This window comes from Lagopus muta, chromosome 2 (genome assembly GCF_023343835.1).
Source record: "Lagopus muta isolate bLagMut1 chromosome 2, bLagMut1 primary, whole genome shotgun sequence".
Classification (NCBI taxonomy): Eukaryota; Metazoa; Chordata; class Aves; order Galliformes; family Phasianidae; genus Lagopus; species Lagopus muta.
Genome location: NC_064434.1, coordinates 13785636 through 13800975, shown reverse-complemented (window position 1 = coordinate 13800975; position 15340 = coordinate 13785636). Strand labels below are relative to the sequence as shown.

Below are 15340 nucleotides of genomic sequence, written 5' to 3'. Positions count from 1 at the left end.
ATCTCGGCAGGCACCAAACAGCTGCAGAGACTGCTTCGTGCCACTGGAACATGATGCATGTAGCCGAGGTTTACACTGGTGGAGCAATGGTAACACAGCACTAGGAACAACTTCCAAATAAGCACTGGCAGATAGGACTTCAAATTAATCACACTGGCATTTCTTATGTTGACAGATTCTACTATTTACAGTCATTTTCAGAAGAAAAAGAGAGCCAACATGCATCGTTAAAACAAGCTTGTTTACACACTCAATTTTCCTGTTTCCCAAAACAGGAAGAAACAATAGATTAAGCAATGGTCTATAATACAGAAAGCAAAGTAAAGTTACTTGAGCTTAAGCACGGGCAAGTACTGATAGGAATTATCTCTTTTCTTCCATGCAAGACTTGCTTTATAAGTTCCTTAAATATACACCTTTCAATTTTCAATTATTTTCTCTGCATGAAGACTAGTAAGGCAGTGTACTTCTACCCCGAATGCAAGAGCTCATTTCACTTGTTTATACTAACTCACTTATGTTCCACATTTATGTCATCATGGTTAACTTCTAAATAAATTTCTTTTAGAAAGAAATATTTTGAAATGCTGTTTTTTCCAGGGCCTCAACAGTCACACAGCTAAAAGCAGATTCCGAGTTGTAAACATTTTCTGTAAGTCTGAAAGAAACTTGAGTATTTACACAGCAATACAAATAGCTTTGTTCTTATCACTATGCTTCCTCAGCATTTGTAGGTGCTTTCCAACAGGGCCTGTAGGCTTCTAAATATCCAGGTTACTCAAATATTCCCTGACCTGCTCTTTTTCCACAAAAGATGCATCTTCATTGCTCCAGCTTTTTTGGGGCCCTTTTCCCCCCAGGGCATTATCCTCCAGGACTCTGCCAAGCAAACCCCTGAAGAGGCCAAAGTCTGCTCTTCTGAAGTCCAGGGAGCTGGCTGCACACTGGCTGCTGCTCCAAGGATCCTGAATTCCATTGGTGCCCAGGGCCAGGACAAGAGGTACCAGGCACAACCTGGAGCACAGGAGGATCCCTCTGAGCACCAGGAGCTCTTCTGTGCAGTGAGGTGATGGAGCACAAGCAGCCCAAAGCTTCCTTGGAGCTGTGTGGAAGCCCCCAGACGTGGTGCTGGGCGCTCTGCTCTGGGTGTGCCTGCTGGAGCAAGGCTGGGCTCACTGCACCCGGAGGGCCCTATCAACCCTAACACTCTGTGATTCATTACCTATACAGGGAAAAGACACCGAGATAATGGCTTACAACCCAAAAAACTAGGCTGCATACTTTGCTTAATAAAAACAACATTATCTGTAACTTAACTGTTTGAGGAAAGGTAGTAGTAGACATTTTTTGTTTGCTTTTGACAAAAAAAAAAAAAAAAAAAAAAATCAGGACTGTTTTTTTAGACATTACAGTTTTAGTTACAGTCAATTCTGCCAGGACTAAATGGGAAAATGACTCAGGTTGGTTTTAATCAAGATTAGTTATTAAGCTTGATTCACAACACACTAACACAAGCATTTATATCACTATAAAGGTGGTGCCCACAGCAGCAGGTGAAGCTACTTCTACTCATAATAAAAGTGTCTGTGGGACTCCATTAAGCATCAAGTTTCTTTTCTTTTCTTTTTTTAATATATCCATACAAAAAAGGGAAAAAGACAAAGATCAAAAAGTTTGAGATAGCTCTGCATTTCCCATACTTAACATTCTACCTCTTCAGACTTTAACATTTTCTAATACCAAAGCCTGCTTCGCTTCTCAACAATTTCACCCATTCATTTAGAAACATTTTCAAAGATATTTTTGTTAAGTACAAGATATAAAATCTTGATTTTATCACTAACAATTGAAGCCCTTAAATAAATTATTATTCTTTTTTAAAGAATGTTTAAGATCCAGATTATTACAAAATCAGCCCCCCAGAAAACCTTAATTATTTCAATTTATAGAGATCATAATATTTATTCCTCCTCTAAACATAATACTAGTAAGGCAGAAAAGACAAGCTGGTTCCATTAACAATTTCTGCATATACACATCATTGAGAACACGTGTCTGCACTCTGCTGTGGATGTGTGACCTACTTCCCAAGGGATTTTTTGATGCCACACAGCCAGCCAACTTTTTGAAAGATGTACAGTGCATTTAACACAGTCACAGGTTCTGCCTTAGATCACACCAAGGACTCCTGTGCTCACCATTTTAAAAATAATAAGTCATGTTGTCATATCTTTCTTCAGAGTATGAGATTCTTATTACAGACTACCTAAAAGTAACTAGGCTGGTTACTCATAACTACCTTGTTTACCTTCATACTGCAGACCAGTCATCTGACCCAAGGACTGCACTGTCCTATTTAATAAGATCGTGTCTGAAGTGTCATCTCTTTCTGCTTCTGGAAGTCATTCAAAAACAGATAAAGTATCCTACAGCATTTTAAGTACTTTCCCAAGTACTCATGGATCTAAAAGGGTTGACTACAGAACTTATCTGAAAAGACAGGAAGGCGTTCAGAAGGACTTTGTTCATGGCTGATAGAGACCTCCACAAAGGAACTGACATCCTCAGGAGCTTTGGTCTCAGTTGAACAATGAAGTGAGCTGTAGCTTCACAATGTAGGTGTATTTCTCAGCCTTGTAGAGATAAAAGACTCCTAGGTACCATAAATCTTGAGCCAGGTACAAATTTCTTCTTCTGCTACACAATGGCTTTCAAGTTTCAAGTGGTACCATCTCCATACATTTGGGCAACAAAATGTTGTCTTAATCATCATGTCATTCAACAAAAGATATGCATGTCTAGGTTTAATGAGACAGTTAAATTACAATTCTACCAGGATTTATTTACTTACTGCTATTAAAGAATATCAGCAGAGAATAATGTAACTAAAAGGAATTCCAAAATGAAAGAATACTTTTTAGTTTGCCTAGCTTGTGTTTACTGCAATGACATCAGTTGCCACCTTCTGTGCAAATTTGTCTGAACACAAAAAAATCAAGAAAGCATAACTATGAAGCAAAAACATGGCACCAAATCCAGGGCTATGTGAATATCCTAAAGTACTTGGAAAAACAAAGTCAAGCAAAAAAAGTCCATTTCAATTTTACTGTGGGTCCATAAGAGGAAAATAGTTTTCCCCACAGATAACCCAGTGTTTCCCAAAATTTCCTCAAGACTTGGCAGTAAACATTTCAACCAATGAACAGAAGTCAAGAGAGCTTGGACTACCCAGCTTGGAGAAGAGGAAGCTCAAAGCTATCCCATTGATGTCCATAAATATCTGAAGGGAAGGCACAAAATGATGGAGCCACGCTCCATTGAGAGCTGTCCAGTGCCAAGACAGGTAATGGACACAACCTGCAAAAAGGAGTTATCCCTGGAGATCTTCCAAAGCCAAGGCAATCTGCTCTGGGTATCCCTGCTTTTGCAGGGAGTTGGACCACACAGCCTCCAGAGTTCCCTTCCAATCTCACTCAGTCTACGACCCTGCAATTTTTGATAAGCAAACATATTTCTGCTTTCTCAGAGACCTGGCCAGATTCATTCCCATAAAAGCAATCTGAATCAGTTGCTTCCTCACAGAATCAATTTTAAAAAAAAAAAAAAAAAACTTTTAGAGGAGAAACTCCTGTGCATCACAAAGGTGAGAAGAGGTATATGCTCTGACTAATCTTTGAGCAGGAGAAGAACATTTACATATCTCTTGAAAGAGTGTTATGACACAGATCCAATACAGTACACACCTTGTACAGAGCACAGAACCACGACCTAATGAGAAGCAGCACAGACACATTCAGTGGGGTGCCATCCTACATCATGCAGAGAAGTACTGAAGTGGAGTTCAAATCTGGCAAAGTAAAATCCTTTCATCAACAAAAACAGCTTGTCAGCTTTACCACACATCATTTAAGGAAGAGTCTGACCTGATCGTTTTAGGCCATTCCAGAAAAAACTGTGTCCTCTGACTGCTGCTCATTCCTTCATGGAAAATCTGCATGTATGCATCTCACCATCCAAAAAAATTCAAACATTAAATAACTTAATTGGTTACAGAACAAGGCCAAGGCTAGTATTTTCAGAAAGTGAATAAGACAAGATAGTCAGAATTCCATTTACATATAAAGGCCTCCTGCCTCACTACCTGCTGAGCAGTAGCACTAAATGTCACCAGAACACTAATTAGCCTGTTCAGTCACACTGTATCCAATACAGTAATTAAGTCAAAACCAGCAAAATAATCAGCAGTTTATGCTTAAAATAAACCCTGACAGTACTGATGCTGAGTAATGTATTTCAAGACTCCATCTGCAGCAGAAAAACAAGAGCAGTATCTGGGCAGATGCAAGTTGAGAGTTCACTGTGGACAAAGCCAGACCACGCCAGCTACAGCATGGCAGGACTTCACACCATCTGGTTTACTCCCAGAGGTGCAGACTTACAGACGTTAGAAATATTTTACTTCCATGACTATTCTGGATGTAACAAAACTCAAAGAAAAAAAAAGAAGTAATCATCTTCTCCTGATCCATATATAGCTTCAGCATCACTGACCCTAGGATATTCCAATGTCGAGGATGTTTGTTTCTCTTTTCCCCTCTTCTTTGTAATTTTAGAGGACAACTTTGCCAATACTGGTAAGATTTCACATGTAAAAAAATAAACCAAGTCATTACGATGGTAAAAAATATATATATATTAAAATATATAAATATATATTATATATATATATATATCTGAGGCACTATGATTCAGTGAAACGAACTGCAGTATAAATCTGAGGTAGCTTTTTTTGTTTGTTTTTTTGTTTTTTTGTTGTTTTTTTTTTTAAATAACGTCATATTTTACAGAATTTGTTTCAAAATTTCCATTCTGTGGTTTTAACACTAAGTTCTGGTAAAGATGCTATCTGACAGATAGAGAGAGAGGACAGTTGATGCTTCAGGCACTTGAGATACACTGCAAGGCAGCCATGTGAAAAAATACTGGTAATGCTGAAAACGAAGAGCAATGAAATAGTTTATTTTGACACCTAAACTGCCTTTCTTTGGAGGCAATCCTGAAAATTGATAAAATGAGTCACACCTCAAACTGCTAGCATTTCAGTCTTCCACAGCTGAACAGCTTCCCACCACACTACACCTGTTCAGATGTTTTCTTCATAATCTTAACAGAAATTATCCTCAAAGCAGAAAATGAGCTGGATTTCTACACCTAAGAATACAATGGTGGCAAATCCTTCTACAGAAAGGCAGCTTGTATTGGTATATTTATTACTACTTATATATTTATCTTTTCCTCATTCAAGGTGAAACTGATCCTGAACCAGAACAAACACTGTGCACACAGAACAGTTTTCCTGCTACTACATTTGGATTTTGCACCAGAGCTCTGAGAGCTGGAGCTCTGCTGCTCCCTGCCCTGTCTGACACACGGTGATGCCTGCAGAGTTGAGGCAAGGCCTTCAATTCTGAGGATATGAACATCCATAGGGATGGAGATTAAGGAAAATAAAAATGTAGTTAAATTAAAGAGACTTATATTTCACATAACAGAAGTGATTTATTTATAGAAATGCTGAACTTAACAGAAGCAATGAAAAGAACAAGACTTTACAAAAACTTGATGGTTTGGTAATAGGAATGCATTTTTATCTTGATAAACACAGGTCTTTTTTTAGCTTACCCTATCAGATCCATAGCTTAGTTCAGCTGCTTACAAGACCAGCGTGGATGCAACTCTACACAAAATTGCTCTGTACCCCCACAGAAAACACTAAACATGGAATAATGTTTAAATTAGCAGCAGTAGCTGCAACATAAGAATAAACTGTCAGTATCTCCTTGGCACAGGAGTAATTCAAGCAGTTGTCTTCAGTTATTTTCATATGAAAGAATTAAAAAAAAAAAACAAAAAACAAAAAAAACTGAAACAATAAAGGCAGAGAAGAAGTATAACTTACAGTCCAGACTTACACATCCTAAAGTGTTCATTTAGTCAGATAGGTCAAGAATTAAACATTATAACTTAATGACTGAATGGGCCAACTTCTACTGCTGGATGAAGAGATGCTGAAATGTTCACTAATTGGAACAGACCATGTGGTCTGTACAGTATCCAGAGTCCAATATGGTATTTTTGTACTTTTTTATTGCTCTTCTCCATTTTCTTGCACTATTAGAGGGAATAACTCTTCCTAGGGAGAACTTAACAGTCATTCTTTCACAAAGATCAAAAAACTGTGCAAAACAACAACAACAACATAACCTTCAGAAGACAAGCATAGCCATACAATTGTGTAAAAAGGGGCAGAATCAAGGTTAAGCAATTCAACAGTATCTTATACCTTCTTACTACTGCTTGTTCCATATATCTTTAGCTGCACAGTTAGAAGTCTACTACAACGTAAGCTCCCTGCGTTCCAGAGTGCTAAAAGATTTAAAAATAAAAACTTGTGTTCTATACCTGCAAGAAATGACAGTGCTCCTCACCCTCATCTTGCACTCATCTTAATCGGCACTAAACTGAAAACGGAGATCAGAACAAACCAGTTTCAGTAACCACAGGGAAAACCAGTTTAAAACTAGTTTCTGCATGAAATGGAACATTTTCATAGCATAGGCAAGCCAAACTGATGGCGTACCCCTCAACCAAAAGCTATGCCACCACAATTTTTTTAGAGAATGATCTCTTCGAAGATATGTACATACGTACTGGAGTGAACTTACTGATAAAGTATTCTTCACTTGGGACAAAAGAAAAACAGAGGCTCAATGGAGTTGTACAACAGCAGCAAACACAAGCAGACTAAGTTTCCCAAGTTCACAACTCATAGTAAAACATAATTTCCAGGAAATATTTATAGGTATTTCTTAGAAAAAAAAAGGTCCCACTCAAGGTTAAACCTCTGCTGTTGAAACAGCAATAGTCGATTTGCAGTCAACAACTAAGTATAGATTTTGGATGACTATATATAGAATTAGTGATAAATGAGGACAAAGGAAATAAGATTTATCATATATGATAACTGTGATTTTAGTTAAACTTTAAATACCATTCAGAAGAAGTGTGAAGTGTGAAGAAAGTTGACCATTTTCTTCTTCTAATTACTTATTTATTTGGTAATTGTAACAGTCAACACTACTTGCTTAGAGATTAAAGGAAATAAAAAGCATATTTGGTAAAGATTAGCTTGTCTTCATTGCGGTTGCAAACCTTATTTCATGTCTGTACGTGACCTCTTCATTTCCTCCTGAAGAAAGGCATTAAAAAAATTCTACATTTGAATGAATCACTCAAATTTTATCCTGTTTAATGCAGGACCTTGTTATCCTCTACTTCATATACAGAGTAGAAGTCAGTACTGATGATTTAGAACAGTCAAGAAATATAAAGCAACTGCTTTGTTATTCGAGCTCTCAAGATTCAGAATTTAACTGCCTGACATAAAATGTCCTCATCACCACCCTCTTTACATCACAGCCTGGAGAGTGGGACAGGAAGGAAATTGATGAGGTTTAACAAGAGCAAGTGTCCAAGAATCCTGTACCCGGGGGGAATAATCACACACATCAGTACAGGTCAGGGGCCGACCTGCTGGAGAGGAGCTCTGCAGAGAAGGACCTGGGTGTCCTGCTGGACAACAGGATGGCCATGAGCCAGCAGTGTGCCCCAGTGTCAAGAAGGCCAATGGCATCCTGGGGTGCATTAAAAAGAGCGTGGCCAGCAGGTCGAGAGAGGTGATCCTCCCTTCTACTCTGCCCTGCTGAGGCTACATTTAGAATACCAGTTCTAGTTCTGGCCTCCCCAGTTCAAAAGAGACAGGGATCTCCTAGGAGTCCAGTGAAGGGCCATAAAGATGATAAGGAGCCTTGAGAAACCCACTGTAGGGAACTTGCTTAATCAGGGAGTTGGACTCAGTGATCTTTTGCGGCCCCTTCCAACCCCTGCAGTTCTGTGATCACTTGAGTCCATTCTAACCATTCAATTCTTCTTCAGTGCAGGTTAAAAGAAAAAAATATATTTTTTTTTTTAAAAAAAGCTTGTCGTAAAATTGGAAATAGAGAAACATTTGTCTGATGATATGCAGTGCCAACACCAGAGTACAAAGCCTCCCGCACTCTGCCCTTGCTTTCACATCTGTCTGCACCACCGGATCTGACCAACGCTGCCCTACTAATGATATGACTGTGGCAATAAAGAGCAGAGGCTGCACAGCAACACCAAAACCCAACCATCCTAGTTTGGACACTGAGATATAACATACACAATTGGTGACCATCTGTGAAGGATTTGACTTAAGCAGGCTGTTCTACAAAAAGTTAATGAAAGATAGAAATAATGAAGTACTTGTAGGTGGTAACCAGATTGTTTTTCTTCTCACATCTACCACCTTCCTGATGCCACCATAACTGAGGCAAAGACTGAACAGAAGGGCAAGGAGATGACAAAACCTACATCCATCCCTCGATGCAAAAGAGAACAGTTTAACACCATGATATTTCATGTAAGAAAAACAAGCCCACTCTCTTAGTAGCAGTAACCATAGCAGAGGAACAGAAAAATGAAGAAAAAGCGAAGCCCACACCAGGTAATCAGCTGTTACTGATTGGAACTATCTAACTTAATGGAATCTGGACAAAATTCACATAACCACAATATTGTAAACACTGCCAAACCGCTAGTGAATGTGTAGAGGTTCAAGTGATCATCTTAAGCACAGCGCCTTAGGACTCCGGTAGCAGGTAATTCATACACTGTGCTCATGTAAGGACACACAGTGACACTTCATCTGCTCTTAAAAGAGGGGACAGCACGATGAGGCTGGATTGCTCCTGGCCGTAGGTGAGAGACAATGGAGTTTCACTACTGCGTTACACGCAGAAGGTTGGACTTGGGAGCTAAGCACTACATTCACTGCATTCTGTTTACATAGCAAAAGGCTCATTAAAGTAAGTTTATTGCTAACAAAGGCTGCCAAAATAAACAGAGTATTCTTGTTCTTAGCCAACATGATGTATCAAGAGATAAATATTTTAAATTAATCTGCCACTGGAATCATTTGGTGCTTTTCAGTTTCAAACAATCTGAGAGCAAATTCAGCACCCTCCTATAAAACCTACAACAAGGTTACAAAAAAAAAAAAAAAAAAAAAAAAAAAAGCATGTATATAAGCATACGTATAAAAAGACCCACACAAGTTCTTCCCTCTATTCTTCCATTACAGAAAACTCTACTACCACATTTCAATCCTCTTCATCTTCACAATCCAGGGACAGTTCTTTTGTGGCAGAAACACAATACTAGGTAATTTTGGTAGATCAAACATTGGCAAGAAGTCATCAATTGATGGCCATAGAGATTGTGTCCTGTGGCAGTACTGAAAAATAATAATCTAGTAATGCAATCCATATCAAAAGCTGCCAAACAAATAAATGCTTTGGTATCGCTTTGCCATTAGCTGAAACCTGAAATTGTACTTAACAAAACAGTTTTTAATCAGCATTGGCACACAATCCCCAATGGACACTGAGGCTACCAGTTACTGGGAAAAGTGGTTTGGTTTTGGTTTTTTTTTTTTCTATCACATGTAAGGCAGAAAAGAACTGTGCTAATTGAATATCTGAAGGATACTAATGACTGTGTATCCAATCAATACAGGTAAAATATCTGGAGCACAAATGCTCTTAGTTCATGCACACTGGATCTATGCACCCTATGTATGGCATTAAAAGCCCTGAAGCTGAGCAAAGCCATTTTTTTTCTCCTGTTTCTTAAATTAAGTGAAAAGCTTTAATTCTGGAGTGAATAACACAGGATATAAGAACACCTAGATGTGTCAGAAAATAGAACTGTCCTTCTCCAGTTAACTATATTGCTAAATATAAATCTATCACACAGGGACAATTAACAAAAGGCAATTTTAAAGCTCACCTTTTTAATTTTACAGTTGATGTTCTGAAATTACAGATTAGAAATAGAACATTTCCATTAAGAGTCAAAAGCTAAGAAAGAAGTAAAAGGATAAGAACTAAACAAGAAAGCAAAGATTTCTTCAAGAACAAAGGATCATTTGGTCTCTCCATCAGTTTCTAGGCAATACATTTCAGACCAGACCCTGCTGTTTTCAGCTCTTTCTTGTGCTCCATGGTTCAAATTAACACAGCAGATTGTTCTTGCTCATTCAAAATCACATGGCAATAAACTTAGGAAAGTGAGACAACTTTCACATTAGCTCTGAAACACTCTGAAGGCTCATAAGGCTCAAACACTGCAAATGAGTGTCAGCCACCAACTCCAGACGACTCTGCATAAAGGGAGCTCAGCTGAGTGATCTGCTAAGTTCACACTTGGTATCTATCCAGGTGATGAGATTCTACATAGGATCTGTAGAGAGAACAGGAGTCAGAGCTGCATCCGCAACGCATTTTTCATTAGGAGCAAAATTCAGCAGTCGTAATGGCAAGGATAAATTTTGCTGATCATGAATAGAAATTTATGCCCAAACTAGCCTAAATACACAGTTTACCCACCAGCTGAGTAACAAACAGCCTTTATTTTTTCCTCCCAGTTTCAAGGCACATACAGTCCATGTCGCTCGAGCACACTATTGCTGATGGTCCCCTCACATCTCAGCATTCCACAACCACATGTGCAGCCCAGCACTGTGATCACTGCAACGCTGCACTGCCTGCTTTGCAGCCTAAGAATTGCTTCTCCCAGAGGCTCACACCTCCTCAGCTGCGGCAAAGATATTCAACACTTTACCTCTGCTGCGAAACATCAAGGCAGAAGCCTAAGGCTGAAACACTGGGGCTTGTATGTTTCCTTCTCTAACCAAAAGCCTTCCATCTGCACAAAGCCAGCTGCAGGGAGGAGGACAATGAGATTCATCAGAGCAGTTTGGCACCACCCTAAAAATTCTAGAGCTGAGTTCAACGTGTGCAGGACCCGCATGGTTAATACAAGGCAAGGAATAGGAAATCTGGATGAGTTTTGCATGGCCTATACTGACCTGTCTACTCGTGGTTTAGAGCACTGTAAAAGTTGAGCTAATGCTTCCAACCGCACCCTTATAAAACATGCATTTGATACTACATAAATCAACTCAGTTAATAGTGCAGATAGCACATATATGCAAAAGAACAAAGCAGGACATGTACTTGAGAGCTGCTAAGCTCTTCTTAAACATAGCTGTCAACTCTGAATTATTCAGCAGGAATGTATTTATACAAGAGTTTCTTATGGATCACACGAAGTCACATACCATTTAGCCCAACCACCAAGTTGTAGATGCAGCAGGCAAAAAGTGTCACTTTGTGACATGAACAGATGACACAAACTGACAGAGGAGTAAATTAGAATACAGTATTTCTGAAAACTGATCTGCTCAACCTAATTCTAACATGTTTTAGTAGTGACTGACACAATGTTACAGGAGCAGAAAGAGTAAGACTGTACTGCTGACAGGTACAATATAAGAAGTCATCTATCTCAGCATAGGCCACCGAACTCAGGCTTTCATTAAGTTATAATGAGAAGAAGAATGTTCAGAAGATGTCAAAACTAGGCTGCAGAAAACGCTGTCCTCTGCAGCTGCCTTTGCTTGAGTCTGCATAGAAAGGAAAGGCAGCTCTCATGCTGCCATTTTCATTTTCAACCCCTCATCAGACCAAAACCAGGAAAAACCCATCAAGTGCAGCTCAGACTTTGCATACGAGCCATGCTAACAACTATTAAGTTCTCTATGGCTACTTTTACATTTCACAGTAAAAAAGACTGCGACAAGTAAGCAGTGCATTTCAATGTGCATATTTGATAAATTCTACCTTCACATTTAACTACCTGAACAAACCCAGCAAAGAGTACTCCACCTATCAATGCCTCTGAATTGAGGCCACGTGACTCTTCCAAAGATATATTTTAATCAAATAAATGGTTATGTTCATAAAGGCAGAAATAGGAAGTGCTGAGGCATACAATATAGCAATGGCCATACACAAATGTCTGAGCCTCACGGGGCTGAAGGGAAATGATTGCTGTATTTGGCCTCAGAGTTCCTCTTGTTAAGAAACAGACAGATGTGGTGAGGAAGGTGCACGTCCTCACCCACAGCCACCACACACATCAGCTCTGGATAGGCAGTAAAGCTGATATCTAGGGAAGGACAGCTTATGACCCCCTCCCCCTTTGTCACTTCTCTCAAATTTGCTTCACATGTGGTAATTTAACAGCTATTTCTCTGCTTCCTACAGCTTCCCAAAAATAAAGCACGCACACAAAACACAGAATAGCAGCTGTTGATGACTTTCTACAGTGTAAGGAAATGAATTCCATTTTGAATTCCATTCCACATTTTTAGTTTTGGCTATGTTATTTTTGGAGAATGAAACAGTAGCGTTCCAGCCAGTCTTTTTGAGACCTTTTCCCTGGCTCTTGGTTTCTGTAGCTGTATTTCCACTTTTAAATGAAAACACATTTCCACTTACAATAATTTACACTGAAAGTGAGAAGTGAGCTGTTTACCAAACAAGTAAGTGTTGCAATTCAAATGATGTTTTTATACTAGGATTGCAATAGTCAGCCTAACTAAATGCCCATACAAAATTAACGTCACACAGCATAAAGCAACAACACCAAAGCCTCAGAGGCTTTTACAGGAAACCCACTACAAATTTCATAAATCATTTAAAAAAAAAAAAAAAGCTGAAGTAATTCCTTATGTCATACACAGGCATGAAAAACAGAAAACAACAAAACTCGATTCACTAATGTTACATCTTCCCCACAGTTAATTATTTAAGCCATACTCGCAGAGGGAAATGCAGGGAAAAAAAGTGATTAACTCTGCAACAAAAATTGCGTATGTACAATCCAGTTAGTGCTCTTCTATGGATTACTGATTTCTCCAGTGTATTACATGAACTGGTCTACACTATAAGCCTACAAAACTTCAAAAAAAAAGTGCTAAGCAGCCCAGTCTCAATTTCACAATTAGAATCTCTCTTCAGAAACATTAGCAGCTTTTCGTGTGTCTAATCTACAGCAGGGGAGGTAAGAGAATGAAAGAAACGCTCTGTTGAATATAAAAGCAGAGTGTGAAGAAGTCTGCTGGGGTTAAGTAATTAACCTGATGCATTTTTCAGAGAGACTGTACTATTTTTAACTGCTCTTTTTTGGCAACAGGTCAAAGTTTTCCTAGCAAAATACCAAAGTGAAAACGCTGGGAGCAAAGCCCAGAGGCAGCTCTTTGCTTTGGCCTAAGCTGAAACTTATCTGACTCCAATTAGATAGGTAGCACTGCTTCCCACTCCCCTTCATTGAGTGCTACGGTTTGTGGGCCTCATTATGCCTCTGAACGTCTACGAGGGAAATAGCACAGCACTAAAGCCTTGAGAAGAGCATTTTTCAGATTCTATAGGAAATTCCTATACTCTTCACACAGCACAGACATCTATACGGTTCAGACAGTTCCTGTATTCTTGGCCAAACAGAACTGAGTCATTTACAAGGAAAAAAAAAGAAAAAAAAAGAAAAAAAAAAAAAAAAGAAGGAAAAGGACTCAGTGTGTGCCTTAAGCAAATCCTGCCTGGAAGGGCTGGGATCTGCCCTCCCTTTTCTGTTCCTCCTCACTGGGACACACTGGAAATCTCTCAGTAGAGTGGAAATATTGGGTCTGGTGACCCAGAAGTTCAGTTTAAATAATAATAACCATTCCCTCTCACCGCCTTTCCACGGTTCAGATGTTTAAAACGGGGAAACAGAACTCCTTCCCACTCCTTCCTGAGGGCATGGATTTCTTGGTAAAGGAAATTGTATTTCATACACACACACACACACACACAGAAAAATGCTACGTGAAATAAGAGACAGACGAAATCAATTTGTCCCAATGGAAAACGAACGTGACCCCGTAGGATCCATCCCCGAGCTACATTTCTCCCTGAGGCGTGTCCCCTTCCTGCGTTACCCCTGCAGCACGCAGAGCCCTCGCTCCCACCACAGGCCGTTTCCCGGCGGGCTCCAGCTCCGGGCACCGCACACACAAAGCCGGCAATCACCCGGCCGCGCTCAGCGCGTTCGGGAGGCGCGAAGCCGCGGGGCAGAGGTGATGCCGGAGGAGCGGAGCCCTCCCCGACGCACCGGGCGTCGAGACGCGTTTCTCCCCCGGTCCCAAACAAACCCCGCTCCCCCCCGCGGGGCCCCACGACGGGGGCAGGACTGAGCCCTCGGCCCGGCCGCTCCCTGCCCGGGGTTTCGGCCGGCCGAAGGCGCGAAGAGCGGCCGCCCCCCGCCCGGGAAGGAGCCTTCGCCCTCCCCTGCAGGATGCGGAGCGCTTCCCTTCCTTCCTCCCGGCCGAGCCGAGGGGCCGCGCCGCCTTTGTTAGCCCGCCGCCCGCCGCCGCCCCTCACCAGCAGGCTCTCCACGTTGACCGGGGAGCGCGGATCGCGGATCATAGACTCCAGCTTCCTCTGGCGGCCCTCGAGCATCCCCGCCGCCGCCGAGTCCGGAGCCTGCGGCGCGAGGGGAGCCGCCGACATCTTCCCCGCCTGCAGCTGCTGGCTCATCCTCCGGGGGAGGGCCGCCTCCCCTCGCCGCCGGGGAGGAGGAGGAGGAGGAGGAGACTGAGCGGGGTCGCCCCGCGGCCGGGGCCTAACGCGGCGGCGAGGCCGGGCCTGGGCGTGCGGGCGGGAGCCGAGGGCAGCGCTCCGCAGTGGGGCCGCACCGCGGCCGCCCGGGCATGAAGGGCGCTGGGAAGCGGCCGCTGTTCCGCCCGGCGGCGGGGAAGGGGAAAGGCAGCGCTTCCCGCCGCGCCCCCGCCTCTCCTGCCCGCTCGGGGCGTCCCCTCGGCGGGACCCGGCTCACCGCCCGCCGGCCGCCGCCCGCCGGACCATCGCGCCCGCGGGCGGGGAGGGAAAGTGGGAGAGGAGCAGCAGCCGCCGCGTTCCGGCTCCCTCTCCTCCGTCAGCTGAGATCCCCGTCGGCGGCGGCTCCGCAGGCCTCGCCCGGCTGTTCCCCTTTCTCCCTCCTGGGCCGCCCCGGCGCGCTCAATCCATGCCGCGCCCGCAGCGCGCTGCTCCCACCGCCGCCGCGCCCGCCCCCGGCCCGGCCCCGTGCGGCGGGAGGCGGCCTCCCTTACCCACAAGGCCCCGCTGTGAGACAGCGGCCGCATAGCTCGGCGCTCACTCAGCGCCCGGCTATAGCCGCGCCGGGAGGGCCGCGAGGGGAAGGGGTCAGCCGGGTGACCTCCCGCCCGGCGCCCGGCTGCGGTGCGACTGGGGCCGCGGCTCCTGCCTGAGGGGCGAAAAGCGCTTTTACAGCACGTTAGGGGCACGGAAAGGAG

General features: G+C 42.6%; 1 protein-coding gene across 3 annotated transcripts in view; it reads right to left on the bottom strand.

Moving 5' to 3' along the window:
* Nucleotides 1–15083, bottom strand: part of ROCK2 (Rho associated coiled-coil containing protein kinase 2) — a 93382-nt gene extending 78299 nt beyond the window's left edge. Inside the window, exon 1 of one of the 3 annotated variants that reach the window (XM_048938324.1) lies at nt 14409–15083. In XM_048938324.1, coding sequence (XP_048794281.1) covers nt 14409–14564 — 156 coding nt within the window. In that variant the 5' untranslated portion in view covers nt 14565–15083. The remainder of the gene's footprint in view (nt 1–14408) is intronic. The other 2 variants (XM_048938325.1, XM_048938326.1) reach the window with 2 other exon arrangements.
* Nucleotides 15084–15340: the final 257 nt, after the last annotated feature.